Source organism: Pantherophis guttatus, chromosome 7 (genome assembly GCF_059756535.1).
Source record: "Pantherophis guttatus breed Tessera chromosome 7, ASM5975653v1, whole genome shotgun sequence".
In the NCBI taxonomy this organism is placed as follows: domain Eukaryota; kingdom Metazoa; phylum Chordata; class Lepidosauria; order Squamata; family Colubridae; genus Pantherophis; species Pantherophis guttatus.
In genome coordinates this window covers 12,391,538-12,409,505 of record NC_142069.1, presented here as the reverse complement: position 1 = coordinate 12,409,505, position 17,968 = coordinate 12,391,538, and the positions used below count along the sequence as shown (strand labels likewise).

The window sequence follows — 17,968 nt, the reverse complement described above, 5'->3', positions numbered from 1 at the left end:
CCCCTGCCCACAACAATCACGCGGAAGTGTCCATGAATCCCAGAGTTAAATTTGACACAAAAGAATCTTGATATATATCCCTGTAATACACCGAAAAGCTTCCTAAATTACCACAAAGCATTTTTATTCTCAAGGACATTTTGAAAACTACGCTGGCTCCAAAACAAATAGAGAAATACACAGCTCACTTAAATATTGAGTTGACGGTTGAAACTTCTACATTACCTCTCCGGCTGATGAGCTTCTGACCTTTCACCTCTCCGATGGAATTATTTTGGTAGCATTTCTGCTTCTCCTTGGAATCCTCAAAGCTGACAAACTTCCGTGAAGCAGTATAAATCACGAGTTCAGAAAGGAGCAAAGCCACTTTGACTTTATGGCCCTAAGAACAGAGATTGACAAATGTTATGACTCTCAGAAGTGAAAGTAATGTGTGGCCTCAAGTTTAAGTACATGAGGGGTGATAAGATTGGGAAGGCTGTGTAGTTCTAGGTAGACACATTCTTCAGTCTCCTCCCGTTCAGTCTGAACAAAAGAGTGTGTGTAAAAATCCATCTTTAGATTAAGATGGTCTCAGGATAATGGGATCATTGCACCTAAAATGTTCTGGACTGCAGCCTTGTGCCTCTGACATTTTTTTCCTACAAAGAACGTTTTGATAGAATTGTCCAGGATGAATTCTGGCAGACATGTCTGAGACCGGGAATTAGGTGGGGTGCTAAAGACAAAAGCAGCTTTGTGCTATTGTGATAGAAGCAGTGGTAGAATTCAAATTTTTTTACTACCAGTTCTGTGGGCGTGGCTTGGTGGGCATGGTGTGGCTTGCTGGGCGTGGCTTGGTGGGCATGGCAGGGTAAGGATACTGCAAAATCCCCATTCCCTCCCCACTCCAGGGGAAGGATACTGCAAAATCTCCATTCCCACCCCACTCTGGAGCCAGTCAGAGGTGGTATTTGCCAGTTCTCCAAACTACTCGAAATTTCCGCTACCGGTTCTCCAGAACCTGTCAGAACCTGCTGAACAGCACCCCTGAATCAGGGGTGAAATGCTCCCGGTTCGGACCAGATCACCCGATCCTGTAGCGATGGAGGCAGGTGGTTCGGAGAACTGGTAGCAAAAATCCCTGCCCATCCACCCCCCCTCCATGTCCAGCTGAGCTGCACAATCATCAGAGGCTTTTTTTTTTTTTACTTTTAAAAGCATTTTTTCTACAACCTCTTCAGAGCGAAGAGGTTGTTAAAAAATGCCTTCAAAAGGCTCTGATGATCCCAGCTGAGTTGCCTGATCGCCAAAGGCTTTTTTTTCTTTTAAATGCCTCTGATGATCAGGCCACTCAGCTTGGATCGTCAGAGGCATTTAAAAGAAAAAAAGCCTCTGCCGATCAGGCAACTCAGCTGGGATCGTCAGAGCCTTTTGAAAGCAATTTTTACAACCTCTTCGCTGAAGAGGTTGTAGAAAAAATGCTTTTAAAAGTAAAAAAAAAAATGGCCACACCCACCCAGTCACATTACCCCCCCCCCACCAAGCCACGCCCACAGAACCAGTAGTAACAAATTTTAGATTTCACCACTGCCCTGGATAGAAGTTTCACCCCATGCGTATGTGCATTGTGATGTCAATTTCATGCACATACCAAAAGTGGTGGAATTTCCAACATAGCTGCTTTGGTGGTGCATTTGACAGCTAACATGGTGATGATGTGAACCTGGACTGGTAACTGCACAATATCTATTGGATGCTTTCTGGCCCTTTTCATACCTGGCAATTGTGCTGCTTTATCTTCTCAAGAGAAAGAGGACTGCCTGTGTAAACATTCTCTTCCTATTTTTTTCTTTAATGAGTAGTTTTCTATTTATGAGCTATATATGTGAACCTGAAACCATGCAAAACTTCCTGAGTTGGTTCTGTTTGAAAGAGACCAGCACAACAATATTTTCTGGCAGAGGGAACATCAGAGTTGGGTGACCTACAGTGCCAGGCTGTAGTATAAAGTATGTGGGAATGTCCTTTGCAAGACAGAAAGAAGAGCTGCAGCCTATACCAGCATGGCTAGCTGAGCAATTCTGGGAGTTGAAGTCCACAACTCTTAAAGTTGCCAAATTCGCAGATACGCACACATACACCCGGCTTAGACAATAGGCTAATAAATAAAATTTGAGGAAGGGTGATGTAAGCATCTCAGAAGGGATGTTCCCTAGTTTTTGGGGTAAGTAAAAGTGAGGGATGGAGGAGTACTTTTAGACTTGCAAGATTCTGTTAATGTAACCTTACAATAAGGTGACCAACTTTTTTACAATGTGAAGGAGGACACAAATAAATTGAAGAAAAAAGAAGAAGTGAGTCTAATGCATGTGTATGTGCCGTGTTGTGTTTTGGTAAGAAGTAAACAAAGCCACTTGCGTGCGGTGCACTCTCTCAAAACAATTCTCCTGTGCGGATCACAAGCGTCTCATAATTGCTTCTCGCCGCACTGTATCGAGCCTTGACGAATCGTCATGTCAAATACAAATACGTCACATCACACGCAACAGATCGGATCGGCATCGATTGAATACGGAGATTTACAGATTAGTCTTCAAATATCAAAAAGGAGGACATGTAGGAGGACACTTTTCGAGAGAGGACAGAGCTTACAAAAGAAGGACTGTCCTCCCTAAAGGAGGACAATTGGTCACCTTACTTACAATAAAGACAGAGCTAGTACTCTTTGTTGTGCTTCCTGCCTGGACTCTCCACACAAGGCTAACAGGATGGCAAAAGGATTAGAGAGTTTACTTATCAGCACCTGCCAATTGCCCCCATTAGCTGTTTTCAGAGAAAAAGAGAAGCTGTGAGCGAGACAGAGTCAACAATTGAGAGAATTAGAGTGAATGAACAAGAGCACACAAGACAGGTTGTGACAGAGCAAGAACAAGGATACCTCAAGGGAAGTGTTCCCCAACCTTGGCAACTTGAAAATGCGTGGACTTCAACTCCCAGAATTCCCCAGCTTGGAATTCTTTCATAATGGCTTCATTAGGGTTTTTTTGTTTTTTTTTAACACATTGAGACTTTAATGTTTTGGAAACCAGTTCTTGCAGTTTCGTACCCAGCTAGTCGGACCTGCAAGTGTTCGAGAAAAGCCTTACTTCTGTTTTCTTATTTTGAAAGAATCAGGGCAACATTGCGGTGGACCAGGGGTCCCCAAACTTGGCAGCTTTAAGACTTGTGGACATCAACTCCCAGAATCCAAATTATGGGAGTTGAAGTCCACAAGTCTTAAAGCTGCCAAGTTTGAAGACCTCTGCTGCGGATGACTGGCCCTTGGCTTACCTTGTCCTTATCTTTTTTACTTTGTTTCCGAATGAGCGCTTTCTTGAGCATTCGTCCAGTACTTTCATCATCTTCATCGTCTGACTCCAAGGTATCCTCAGTTTCTTCTGTAAGGCCCTGGTATTTCTGACCCCTCCGTTGAAGGGTGTCTTGGAGTGATCCAGCTTTCTTATTTTTGATCAGGATCTTTAATTTCAATTGCTATGAAGGGGAAAAGGTGCACTCATTCAGTATGGTAAGCTACAAAACTAAACGGCAAGGACAATTAAGATAAGTTTCTAATTTAATTGAAAAGAAGGACCAGGGGTGATATGAGGGCAGTTTTCCAATATCTCAGGGGCTGCCACAAAGAAGAGGGAGTCAAGCTATTCTCCAAAGCACCTGCGGGCAGGAGATGAAGCAATGGATGGAACCTGATCAAGGAGAGAAGCAACCTAGAAGTGAGGAGAAATTTCCTGACAGTGAGAACAATTAATCAGTGGAACGACTTGCCTCCAGAGGTTATGGGTGCTCCAACACTGGAAGTTTTTTTTTAAAAAGAGATTGGACAACCATTTGTCTGAAATGGTTATAGGATTTCCTGCCTGAGCACTAGAAGACCTCTAAGGCAGCCGTTTCCAACTGGTGGTCCGTGGACCATTGGTGGTCCATGAGAAAATTTGGGTGGTCCACAGAAAAATTATTTGCATTTTTTATATTGCACTAAATCAGGGGTCCTCAAACTAAGGCCTCTCGGCCAGATACATGCAAGGAACAATTGTGTTGCTGCAGAAAGTCTCCCCCTTTGCAGTCTTTTTGTGTGGGTCAGAGGAGGGCAGAAATTCCAACTTTGGATCTGCTTCAGCCTCCTGGTGTGGGGCTTTGGGCGAAGGCTGGAGGGAAGTGCCACTGGTGGCTAAGAGCCAGAGGGCCTTGTTCCAGTGGGACTGCCTGGAACTGGCTGACCATCTCAGCCCGCTGAGCCTCCAGGTGCCAGTACCTGGCCTTGCACTCCCGCAGGTCTTCCCTCTGCTCGGAAAGCATATGCTCCTAGTCCTCAGTGAGGTGCTTCGGCTGAGCCTCCTTCTCGCTCAGATCCAATTTGAACTGAGCTCTTTTGCCAACTCTTTTTTCATGGTGGCTGTTTAGCTCCAGCAACTACTTCCTGTTGGGGCCCTAAGGAGCCTGGGCATGCAGGCGAGGAGGGGCTGGGAGGGGAGGGGCGATTAGAGGCCAGCGAGGCGCCACTCAAAGTGAGTGACATCGAGTTGACCATGCCCACCCAGTCACATGACCACCTAGCCACGCCCACCCAGCCGGTCATTAGGCAGATCATATTAGTGGTCCGCGGGATTTTAAATTATTAATTTAGTGGTCCCTGAGGTCCAAAAGGTTGGTGACCCCTGCTCTAAGGTCCCTTCCAATTCTGTTATTCTTATCTTCCAGCCTAGGAAAATATTTGATAAGCAAATATAGAAGGGGTTCACTCACACATCACGTTAAGTAGCAAATAAAACCATACTGTGGCTTAGTGCAGCGTGTGAATTTGGTCTGTGTAAATTGGCACCATGATAGGGATTGTACATCCTCCAGACACATTTTTCAAACTTCAATAGCCATTCAAATACCAGCATTCAAGTCAGCAATGACTCTGATATCTCAATTGAATCTGTCCCAAGGCAGCCAAGCAAATGTAGAATCTTGGCTCTGCACCAATCCATACATGCCTGACATGGGATTCACATGTCAATAAACATAAATAATGCTGTTGCAACAGCAATAATCACAACTGTCATATGATCACTGGCACAATGCATCTCACTCCCTTAGCTATCAAGCCACGTATCACAAAAGCCTGCAGACATCCATCCCTCAGCAAATGGTGACAATTAGCCAGCTTAGATCACAGAAAAGCTAAGTAGAATTGAACTTGGTGTTTATAGAGGAGATCACCAGGACATTCAAGGGCTGTGAACCAGATTGGGAAATTGACAAAAGATCCTGGGAGGAAACAATAACAAGCTACTTCAAAAGGGTTGTCTCAAAACAATAAATATTTGTCCATTTACGGAGACTCTTCCATTTACAAGCATCCGTTTAAGCGAGCATTTGAAGTTACAATGCCCTGGAAAAAGTGACTTTTGACCATCCCCACAGTGACGGGATCAAAATTTGAGTTCTTGGCAATCGTCATGTATTTGCAAAATTGCGGCATCCTGGGGTCAATTTTCCAGCTGACTTCCAACAAGTAAAGTTACAGGGGAAAACCACATTCTCTTAATAACCACATGATTCGCTTAATAATTGCAATGATTTGCTTCACAACTATCACAAAAAAAGTTGTAAAATCAGGTGTGACTCAATTAACAAACATCTTGCTTAGCAATGGGAATTTTGGTCCCAATTGTGGTCATAAATCAAGGACTGCCATAGTCTTAGTATTATCCTTAATCTGAAGGAATCTTTTTTCATGGTGGTTTTTAAAAAGAGACTGGACAGCATTTGTCTGAAAGGGTATAGATTTCCTGCTTGAGCAGGGAGTTGGGTTAGAAGACCCTTCCAACTCTATTATTCTATTCTATTCTATTCTATTCTATTCTATTCTATTCTATTCTATTCTATTCTACTCTACTCTACTCTACTCTACTCTACTCTACTCTACTCTACTCTACTCTATTCTACTCTACTCATATATTAAGGTTTGCATTGACTGGAAGCAAAATGAGTATTACCATCTCTTCCCAGCAAAATTTGTCCCAAATTCATTTTTTAAATTAGGTATACTTTATTAGTTTTATGGTTAAAAACATTTTTTATGATGGAAAAACAAACCGTAGCAGATCTATCCATCTTTCATCCTTAACTTTTGTGTTTTTTTCCCCTAAGGAAGGAGGAACACATGATTTTACCTCTGGGGAGGGTAATTCTGTTGGCACGGCATTGTCAATGGTTGTAGTACACAAGCTATCACGGAGGATGTCAAGGAGATGGGCTGCCATCCTTTCCTGCTGTGGAGGGCTGCAGTGATTCTCCAGTGACAAAATGATGGGGTAATCTGAAGCCTGAAAATAAATCGAAGAGATTATAGGACATGCTGCGTAATCACAATATTTAGGGACCAACAAAGACTATGCCCATAAATTTGCATACACTTCCTAGTTTTAGCTCTTTAGCCTTCCATTGTTATTGTCATTTCTCTTTATGGAGCTTTTTCATTTGGCACCATACTATTCTAGTCTCACATTTACAATACAGATGTAAGTGATGTAATGGTTTTATGCTTCGTATCAGCTATTTTAAATCATATTTCAAATAGTTGAGATGGTTTATGTTTACATAACACATTTCTATGTTTCTGTATTTTAACTGGCCTCTGCCCAGAGTAGCTCTACATCTGTTTTATCCAGACTGTATATATCTCTGCTATACTCACTCTTGTCTTCATAACCTTAATCTTAACGTCTTAATGGTATCGGTATCAAAATTTTATAGTTTGTGATTTAAATCTTGGGCATTTCTGATGTAGATTAGATTATTACAATGGGACAGCTGTAACTTTATCTGTGAATGTTTTGTAAGTCAATGACCAAAATAAAGGTATAGCTACTAATACATATACGAGGTTTTACACTGGTTTATTTCTAAAAATAAGGAAGTTCATGCTGTCATATTGAGGGTATGAAATAGATTCAAATAGATTGAAAGGAACGTCTTTGGATTTTTTTTTCTTTCTTTTCTATTTTTCTTCTACTTTTCCCTCCACTTTCTTGCATTTTAACTTTTTAAATTTCTTTTGATTTTTCCTTAGCTCATATTGATCTTTATCTTCCTTTTAAAAAATAATAATAATTAAATTATATTTTAAAAAATAAGTTGATCCTATCCAGGGGTGCGTTCTACTTACCTTTACTACCAGTTCGCATCGTGCGCGTGCCCACACACTTCTGCGCATGCGCAGATCACTTATGATGATGTCCGGGTCAGTGGGTGGAGCCTCCTGCCGATTTTACTACCGGTTCTTGTGAACCGGTCCAAACCGGGGGCAACCCACCACTGATCCTATCCCTCAAACAGCTTTAAAATGTTCCATGAGGCTGTCCCTTTGTGGAATTTTATCTAGCATTAGTCAAGATAGGGTCAGATGCAGCTGGATATTTTGCTACTAAAAGTACTACAAGATTGTCCCAAAAGTGCTTTTTCAAGAGGCAACTGGATTTTCTTTGTTTTTCCTTGAAGATGTTTTGCTTCTCATTTAAGAAGCTTCTTCAGTTTTCTTTCATGGATGAGAAGTGAAATGTCTTCAAGGAAAAACAAAGAAAGTCCTCTTGAAGAAACATCTTTGGGACAACCATGATGACTTGGATGACAGAGAATCTCCATTCAGGATTGAACAGACAATCTAGGATTTCATATTTCATTGTGGGTTGGAATATAAAAACTCATCAAGATTATTGATATGAGAATGGCACAAGTTAGTTAGGTACTCCTAAATCGAGTCCAACTGGCAGCAATTGTCCATACAAACGCCTGCCATGTTTAATAATAATAATAATAATAATAATAATAATAATAATAATAATAATAACAACAACTACTACTACTACTACTACTACTACTACTACTACTACTTTATTGTCATTGTATGTATATACACAGTATACCCATACAACGAAATTCATTTAACACCCAAAGACCAGGTCCAACACACATAATAATCCCCAAACACACCCCCACCCACCACAAATCCACACAACAGACCAAGTAATGCTGTCCAACAGCTCACTGATAGTGGCCCTTTAGTTCATTGTTGAGTGCAATTATAGCTCTGGGATAAAAACTATACAGAAGACCGTGTGGTCCGAGTTTTAATTGTTCTGTATCTTCTGCCAGAAGGCAGCAGTCCAAAAAGATTGTAAGCAGGATGGGAAGAGTCTCTGAGAATGTTGTGCAACTTCCTCAAACAGTGAGATTCGAAGATGTCATCCAGGGCTGGTAGCTGGTGATATTCTGGGCAGTTTTAATGATTCTCTGTAGAGCTTTTTTGTCCGCTACAGAGCTGTTCCCATACCATGTAAGAATGCCGTATGTCAGGACACTCTCAATGGTGCTGCGATAGTAGGACAGAAGTAGATGCTGAGATAGATTTATCTTCCTGAGCGTTCTCAGGAAGTACAGCCTCTTCTGTGCCTTCTTCACAAGCATGTTGACTTGATGCTGACAACTATCAGTAGTTCGTACAAGGAAATTCCTAATTTTGTCTATCCATTTCTATCTTCTTTACTTATTGCAGTTTAGCCATGTAGAGTTGTTTTAGCCCATCCCTCGCAGGTCTGAAACATGTGAATTTCTGTTAACTCACCATCATCTCAAGAAAACAGCTTTTCCTTACTCCAGGGTCAATTGACTGATTCTTCCTGTTTTCCGTGGTACTCATCTCCAAATCCATAAATTGAAAGCATCCATCTTCTTTCTCCTGCACTTTCTAAATATTTCACTGCCATGCCTCACCGCTGAAAAGACCCTTGCTTTATTTATGGCGAACTCACTTGTCATAACAGTGTCCTTATCCTTCATCACCTGGTCCACATCTATCATGGCTTCCCTCCCAAGGATTAATCTCTTTACTACTTTAACACACTGCCCTTCTTTATCTATAAAGATAAAGAAATAAAAGTATCTACCGCCTTCCTGTCTTTTCGCGGTCACTCCTAACTTCACAAAAGATACAGATGGTCTTGTAGATATCTTATATTTAACATTGACTCGGTTGTTTCATTTTTCATTTTTTACTTTCTGAAAGAGTTTGTCTTAGTCATCTTTACCTTGCCATTGTCTGTATATCTGATGCCAGCATTTATTGCTTTTAACAAATAAACAGAGGGACATTTTCCCTATTTTGAATTATTCTGTTTTTCCAGACTCTATTTTTACACAAGTTTCTTGATCTCTATGAAGATTCCTCACAAGTGTAATCAGTTGTTCTGGCACACCCATTAGTCTTCATATGTTGCAATTCTAGCATTATTTATATAGTCAAAGGTCTTGTTGTTACCAATGAAGCAAAATTAAATGTTCTTCCAAAGGTACTTTTTCAAGAGGCAACTGGACTTTCTGGTTTTTCTTTGAAGACGTTCTGCTTCTCATCCAAGAAGCTAAAGAAGCTTCTTGGATGAGAAGCGAAACATCTTCAAAGAAAAACCAGAAAGTCCAGTTGCCTCTTGAAAAAGTACCTTTGGGACAACCATGCCCTGGATGACTGAGAATCTCCATACACATTAAATGTTCTTCTTATTTTAACTTGTTGTTCTGTTAAATATCTGATGTTACGTCCTACTTATGTACTTTATATATTATTTAAAACAGTGACTTTGAATGGTGGTGAGTTTAAGATGTGCTAGGTTCTCAGAGCTTTTATGGGGCACCATATAAATATTATTAATAAATCAAGCAATAAAATGCCAGGGATGTTTTTCAGTGATGTTGCCTTCAATAAGATGCACAGAGCACATCCTTTGCAACCAGTACTTAGAACCACCTCTAAAGTCTTCTATAAATGTGTCTATAAGATGTGTCTAAATCTTCTTTAGAGATGATTCTCTTAAGTCTTGTCTCTACCATCTGACAGTCACACTCAAGGGGTACGGTTATGTCTGTAGCAGAGGTCCCCAACCACTGAGCCATGGCCCACTAGTGGGTCATGAGCTATTTGCAACCAGGCCACAGAAATGGCAGGAGAGCGTGCGCATGTGCATCCCCTTATGCAATCAGCGGATGTGCATGTGGATGCATGCTCCATTTGTATGAGCGGTGAGCACGTGTGCATGCCACTGGCACAAACGGAGCTGCGTTTGCACGCTTGCCAGCCACTCGCGCGGAACCATCCCCTCTCCCCCTTCCTGCCAGTCTGCAAAGGTTGGGAAATTGTCATCTATAGCAGGGGTCTCCAACCTTGGCAACTTTAAGACTTGTGGACTTCAACTCCCAGAGTTCCTCAGCCAGCAAAACTCTGGAAGTTGAAGTCTACAAGTCTTAAAGTTGTCAAGGTTGGAGACCCTTGATCTATAGGATAGGAAGCCATCCGCACTTATCCCTCTTTATGAATTATGGACAGTTGCTTCTGCTTTGATCAACTATAGGCACCACCTACCTCAAAGGCATGTTTCTCTATAACGTTGATGACATTCTTGAAGGTAATTTTGCTCGTCAGGGTATGTCCATGATAAACCACCGGCTCACCATTTGGTCCATCCCAGCAGTCAATCTCCACACAACGGCATCCCCTTCTAAGGGAACTTTTAAAAGAAAAATGTGTTTGGTGGGTTTTCAGCAACACAACAAAACAAAACATCCCATTTTAGCATCGGATTCAGTAGAACTCATTGTGGAGTTGTCTGTGTTGTTGCTTTTATTTTGATGCTGTCTATACTTGTTCAGAAACTTGAAGGTGACTTGATGATTTACAAACATTGGGTCATTAAATCAGAAGTTGCTTTATCATTTCCAGGGTTATTTTTCCATAGCTCTTTATTGGATGAGAGCTTGTCTTTACATAGAACACAAAACTCATCACAACCATTTGTACATACTGATCAGTATGTTGCTGGGCTTCTACATCTTTATATTCAAATCATGATGCATTTAACAATTTCTCCTGGTGCAGGATTGCCCCTATTTATGAGCTATGAAGCATGATACGACTTTGATGCACCCATCATATGTAGCCTTTCCTCAAAGTTATTGAAGACTGTATTAAACAATTTTATCTTCACATCAGAAGATAAAAGTCACAACACTGACTAGCCCAAAGTAATTCAGTGAGTTTCATGGCCCAGAAAAGATCTGAAAGGAGGATCCAATCTTCGCCAAGCTGCTACCTTTCATATATACAGATTTTAACTCCCTGAATTTTCAATAACGGCAGTACTGAACACTAAATTCTGGGAATGAAAGACTGCAAATCTGACTGACTCCCAGAGATAACTTAATTCAGCTGCATGACATTCCAGTGTCCTTTGTGAATTTTGTGCAGATGACTAATGACTAAAATGCAAGACGATAAGTAAATTTGCACCTTCTACAACTCATAGAACTCCAATCGGTATGCCATCTTTTTCAATGTACTCAAAAGACATAGAATACTACTAGAACACTGCTATAATCTGTTTTATGACCATTTAAAACCATTCCAGAATCCTTCCTAAATCTATAAAAAGTGTAAGCTTCAGGATAAAAAAAAATCAGATTTCAAAATATGAGTATGCTAAAATCTTTCACTTGTTTTCTCCCATGTCCTTTGGACCCAAAGCTCTTGGAGGTAATATCTTTAAGTGTTATTATCTTTCATAAAAAAAAAAGTACTTTAGACTTTTCCATATAGGTCTACCCATTTGTTTAGTCCATGGATCTTTTTAAACAGGGGGCCAATTCACGGTCCCTCAGACTGTTCAGGGCCCAGACCAGCTGGGTGGGTGTGGCTAGGTGGTCATGTGACTGTGTGGGTGTGGCCAATTTAGCAGTCCAAACAATACACACAAATTAAACTTTGTTATGCTCCTGAGGGTGGAAAGCAGGTTAGTGAAGGGATGTGGCTGCCTTGGGGTGTGTATGAGGGACTTGTGTGTGTGTGTCTCCCTCTCACTCTCTGGAGACCAGAGAGGCAAAAAACTGGCCCACTTTTGGCCGGACAGAGACCATCCAATACCTCTCTGCCACCCAAAAACTGGCCCATTTTTAGCCCCCAGAGGCCTCCGCACATCCCATTTTTGACCTTCCTGGCCTCCAGAAGGTGGATGGGGGCCAATGGGTAGGCGGGGTGATGTGGGTGGGGCAGCCTCGTGGTCCTGCCCTGGCCGGATTAATGGCTTCGGCGGGGCATATCCAGCCCGTGGACCGTAGTTTGAGGACCCCTGATTTAGTCCATTCTCCAAACTATGAAGAAATAAATTATGCCTAGGATCAGAAAAATCTGAGCATCTTCCCTTGGCATCTTCAAATCTCATTGCCTAGAAGCCCAAGGCTACCCACGAATCATGTCCACAATAATTGACTAACTATAACTCTCAGAAAGCATGGGCTGAAGTCTGCTTACTAGAGATCCATTGTCTCTCAAACCCACGCTTGCATTTCTTCATCACATTCAGTCTCTTTTAATGATGGAAAACCACGATTTGGGATAGTTTGTTTGACATTCTCTCTTTTAGTTCGGATTACCTTTCTTGATCAGTAGATCCAACCTGAATTGTTTTATCTTGCTAAAGGAAGAACAGATCCTTCCCCCTGCAAGCTGACAACATTCGTTTAACCCTTGTTTCTTGCAAAGAGAAAGCCATACAATAGGACTCGGGAATACGTGCACATATCAATTAAATTGCATTAATCGATTAACTGCGGCAAATCCAATGAAGTTGTCAAGCATCATCTTATGATATGTTGATGTCATATACCAGAGGTCTTCAAACTTGGCAGCTTTAAGACTTGTGCACTTCAACTCCCAGAATCTTAAAGCTGCCAAGTTTGAAGACCTCTGTCATATACATTCATAAAATCAAAATCAAGCAGTTTGTCAGAATCGATTTACAGCAGGAAAATTATTGAAACAAAAGTCACTTCAGCAAGGTGAATATTCCTTTAGTCTCCTGTTTGGCTAGAGTGATTTTCCGGAATTGTATCCTACTATATTTCCATTGTTAAATTCTGGAAGCAGCGTAAAATAGAGCTCATTTCAGGTAAACTTTACAGATCAATAAATATTTAGAAATAAATTAATTTATTTTAAACTAAACTTTAAAATGTCAAAGTGAATCACAACATTGCAGTTTATCTGATGCTGGAAGAGTTGTTCAATATCAATTTTATTTATGTATATACATTTACAGATAAATCATATTCGAACATATTTATGTAATAACTAACCAAAAAAATCATAAGGCCAGTAAAAGGAATCAACCCCCAGTAACATTCATGTGTTATTATATAATAATACAGATTACAGGTAAGCCTTGACTTACAACCATTTGTTTAGTGATCTTTCAAATTTACAACAGCACTGAAAAAGTGACATGACCATTTTTCACACTTATGACCATTGCAGCATCCCCATGGTCATGTGATCAAATTATGAACTCTTAGCAACTGGTTCATATTTATGACGATTGCAGTGTCCCAGGGTCATGTGATCATTTTTGGGTGAACTAACTAGCAAAGAAGGGATGCAGTGGCTCAGCAGCTAAGACACTGAGCTTGTCAATCGAAAAGTCGGCAGTTCAGCGGTTCAAATCCCTAGTGCCGCGTAACGGGGTGAGCTCCCGTTACTTGTCCCAGCTTCTGCCAACCTAGCAGTTCAAAAGCATGTAAAAAATGCAAGTAGAAAAATAGGGACCACCTTTGGTGGGAAGTTAAAAACGCTCTGTGTGCCTTTGGCGTTGAGTCATGCCGGTGACATGACCACAGGTACGTCTTCGGACAGCACTGGCTCTTCGGCTTTGAAACAGAGATGAGCACTGCCCCCTAGAGTCGGGAACGACTAGCACATATGTACAAGGGAAACTTTTACCTTTTTAACTATCAAAGGCAATGGGGAAGCCAGATTCACTTAACAACTATGTTAGCACCTTAACAACTGCAGTGATTCACTTAACAATTGTGGCAAAAAAGGGTCATAAAATGGAGCAAAACTTAATTGTCTCGCTTAGCAATAGACATTTTGGGCTCAACTGTGGTTGTAAGTCAAGGGATACTTGCATATATATTAACAGTAATAAATCAGTGATGCGTTCATCTTGAAAAATAGTAACAATATATTAGATAATCTTTCAAAATATAATTAAACATATCTGTAACAAAAATCATCCCAAAACAAAGAAATTTACAGTTACTAGATCTGAACAGTATTCTAAAACCAACAATCAGTGAAAGGGAGATAATATTAACCAATAATATAACTACCCAATACATGAAATATTTAGATAGGTCAGAAATAAATCAAATTAAAATTGATTAAAATTGATCTACTTATTAAGTATGACTTACTGCATTTATCACATTGATTTCAGTGGGGAAAAATGACTAATTAGTCTAGCTTCAACTTAATTAATTACAAGAATAGTTAAGAAAGTCTTAGGTATTCAATTAAGTCCATTATTTCACATAATAGCATTGGATATTGTGGCATATTACATAAATGTTTGCATAACTACATAAATCAAGGTTCTGTCTTGGTTAGAATAGAAAAGGAGCATGGTAGCTCGCGTGGTTAGGTCGCTGGGATGGAGGTTAGTGAGCCCACGTTTGAGATCCAAGTGCTGTGGTGGGGCGGGGTTGAGATCCCGTCCTTCGCTCCAGCTCCTGTCGGGCTCATGAAAGGATCCCTCAATTGGGTGTCCCCCACTCAGTGGTGATGTCACCAGCTACTCCTTTCAATCCATGAGTTCACATGAGTGCAAGCAAAGATCAGAACAGAGAAAAGGAATAGTTGAATAAATCAGATCATCCTTTTCAGTGTTCTGATTTGGAACTGGAGTTTTTCTGTAGCAATCCTTTTTAAGTAGCTTCCTTTTACACGTCCATCCACCATCCCTTCTTTCTGCCTCTCCCAAAAGAAGTACATACTTGGCATAGCCCCACAGATGACTCGGCCCTATAAGCTGATCCTGGATAAGGTAAGTGTTGTGTGAAGACGATATGAAGTAATCACAGAGCGGGAAATTCATATCTTGGTAAATCGTTTTGTTCTCCATTTTGAATAAACCGCACTCTTCTGACAGCATGTATCGTATAAAGCCTTCGATTGTCATCTCCTTCTGGCTTCTCGCTAAAGGTCGTGGTGGAAATTAAAAGAAACAAGCTCAGGTTTTTTTTCAGATTCGTGTTATAAATAAAACTAAACAGACTAGAAATAGTCCACATATCCTTCATCAGATCTTAAAACTGCACATTGAGACTTGCTTTATTTTATGTCATTAGACCCTAGGTAAGTCTTCTCCAATCAGGAGACCTGCAGAAATTCTAGTTAGTTTCACCAAATATGGACATGGAAACAGGCATGGTTCTTTCATAGGCTTGTCGTAGTGGTATAAAGCAAAGCTCCTCATTTGGGGCAACCACAATAATTTTTTTGAAACTTTGAGGGAAGTTCTCTATTAGTTATACGGTGTTTCTCAAAGTTATTTATTAGGAGCTTCATGTCGGCACATTCCAAGTGAAGCCAACTCTGACCCCACATAATTTATGACCCAGGCATGACCCCGTTTTCCCCCTCACCCAGGGTGTGTCATCAGTCACATTCGTCAACAGAGCAATTTCGCATGTTGTAGAGATCACGCCCCTCCGGCCGCTGTGGGTAACCCTGGGAGACAGCCTTGAGAGAAATATGTCTGGAATGTGCTTTTGTGTTTGGCTGCTGTGCTGCTTCACCAGTTTTCCCATCCCCCTTGCCTATGGCAGCTTGAGAACAGACTAGGGATGCTTTGCGAGTTGACATTTAGCAACTTTAAGATATCTCGGCTTCAACTCCCAGTTATGCTGGTTGTGGAATTCTGGGAGTTGAAGTCCACACATCTTAAAGTAGCTAAGGTTGAGAAACACCAAATTAATACGTAACTCTTCTCTGTAGTGCCTGGGTTCTCTCAATATATTTCTCTAAATCTAAATTGATCCTGGGTAGTTTTGATTCTCCCTATTATGGGAAACTCAGTTACTTCATTAATATCTTGTCTGAAGCAAGCCATCACATTGAACCATGATTATTTCAGCATAGCAGGTGACCCAAACAATAGAGATGCCCAGAGGATTCAAAGCTTTAGTTCCAACAAGGAAAAGAGCATCTCACTGTTGTGACATAACTCTGGCTTGTTCATAATCGAGTGTTACATTGCAATGGTATGATCCTTCTCCCATCATTGTCCCCCCTTACAGTTATTGCTGGTGAACACAGCAGTTTGAGTTTGATAATTTGAAGTTGTCGTTTAGCTTGTTGGGTGAACCAGCTGAGTTGTTCCACCATTAATAACTGTCTCTTGCAACACAGAAGAATAGAAATGTTGTTGGCCCTAAAATGAGATTGAATGGTACAGCATTTTCAGACTAGTGGACATAGCTTATCAGGGCCAACGTCAAAAAGTTTTTCACTCTCTTATTTTCTTACTTTTGTAATGGGACCATTTATCCTTCTTCATCTGACTCAGATACAGTGGTGGGTTGCCTCCAGTTCACCCCGGATTGGGAAAACAGGTAGCAGCAGAGATGGGAAGCTCCGCCCACCCGCCCGGATACTTCTGCACATGCACAGAAGCATTGCACGTGCGCACAAGCGCACACCTGCCCACAAGTGAACCAGTAGCGATGGGTTTTGAAACCCGCCCCTGCTCAGATAGTCTTCTGACTCAGATATATCTTTGAATTATAGATCTAGGTTATCAAAGAACATCCCTATTGCAAAAGGTGCGGTAGTTGACTGACTATTTCACTCAGGTTTGTTCCACAAGATACCCTCACAAAGGTGTCCACAAGGTGTGGTAAAAAAAAAATCAAGATGGTGCTCATAGACGGTACCTTGATGACACCCTTGTACTTATGCAACATGCTGACAGTCACATAAGGGGCAGTTTTTCCTTGCAATGTGTGAATCTCCTGCACACCTAGAATGTGATCTTTCTATTTATTTATTTATTTATTTATTTATTTATTTATTTATTTATTTATTTTTCAAAATTTATATGCCACCCTTCTCCCATAGGACTCGGGGCGGCTCACAAGATAAAAACAATACAACAATGCAATACTAAAATTAATCAATTTAAAAATCCCCAAACGATTAAAAAGTCTCGCAACAGATCAGGGAATTTGCTGAAAAAGCCATGTCTTCAGCTCGGTGCGGAAAGTGTGGAGGTTAGGGGCCATCCGGAGCCCGGTAGGTAACCCATTCCAGAGGGTCGGTGCGGCCACAGAGAACGCCCTCATCCTGGGGGTCGCCAGCCGACATTGTCTGGCCGACGGCACCCAGAGGAGGGCAGCCCTATGTGAGCGCACTAGTCGGTGGGAGGCCGGTAGAAGGTGGTCCTGCAAGTACCCCGGGCCCATGCCATGCAATTCTTTGCAGCACCAAGATAACTTTCCCCAACTTAGAGACATGGGGATGATCTGAATGCTGAAATGTTAGCTGAGTTCATCCAGATAGGAAGTAGGTTAGAGATAGTGCTCTAGGACAGGGGTGTCAAACTCGCCGCCTGTGGGCCGGATGCATCATGTGCCGGCCATGCCCACCCCCAGTTTAGCGAAAGGGGGGAAAGTCGTGATATGTCACATGACAACAACGTGATGCCGCAAGTTGGGCACCGCTCTAGGACAAGCAAAGGTTGTTGGCAAGAATGGAGCCGCCCCAGAGCAGAGAGTGTGAAAATAGTTCTTCTAATGATGATTAATGTGGCATCCTCACTACTTCTGTTCTGCTGTGTTACACTTCTAAGTGTAAGAAAGTGTATTGAGGCTGGGAAAGAGTGGACAGGAGAGTAGTGGGTAAATAATCAACTGATTAAAGGTGAGTCAGATGGAACTTAAACCAAGTGGGAAGAAACATGAGGAGAAGTGCTCCAAATCATTCAGAGATTCTGCCTTAATTAAGATAAATGATGCTGGGATTTCTTTATGCAGTTTTCCATTTACCCTTGAATAGCATTAAAGA

General features: G+C 41.3%; 1 protein-coding gene across 1 annotated transcript in view; it reads right to left on the bottom strand.

Moving 5' to 3' along the window:
- The window catches only part of LOC132710926 (1-phosphatidylinositol 4,5-bisphosphate phosphodiesterase zeta-1-like), a 71,013-nt gene that overhangs the window by 27,698 nt on the left and 25,347 nt on the right, over nucleotides 1–17,968 (bottom strand). Inside the window, exons 4-8 of the mRNA XM_060688536.2 lie at nucleotides 14,899–15,100; nucleotides 10,439–10,583; nucleotides 6,201–6,353; nucleotides 3,313–3,513; nucleotides 226–382 (exon numbers count right to left, since the gene is read on the bottom strand). Of these exons, the coding sequence (XP_060544519.2) occupies nucleotides 226–382; nucleotides 3,313–3,513; nucleotides 6,201–6,353; nucleotides 10,439–10,583; nucleotides 14,899–15,100 (858 nt within the window). The remainder of the gene's footprint in view (nucleotides 1–225; nucleotides 383–3,312; nucleotides 3,514–6,200; nucleotides 6,354–10,438; nucleotides 10,584–14,898; nucleotides 15,101–17,968) is intronic.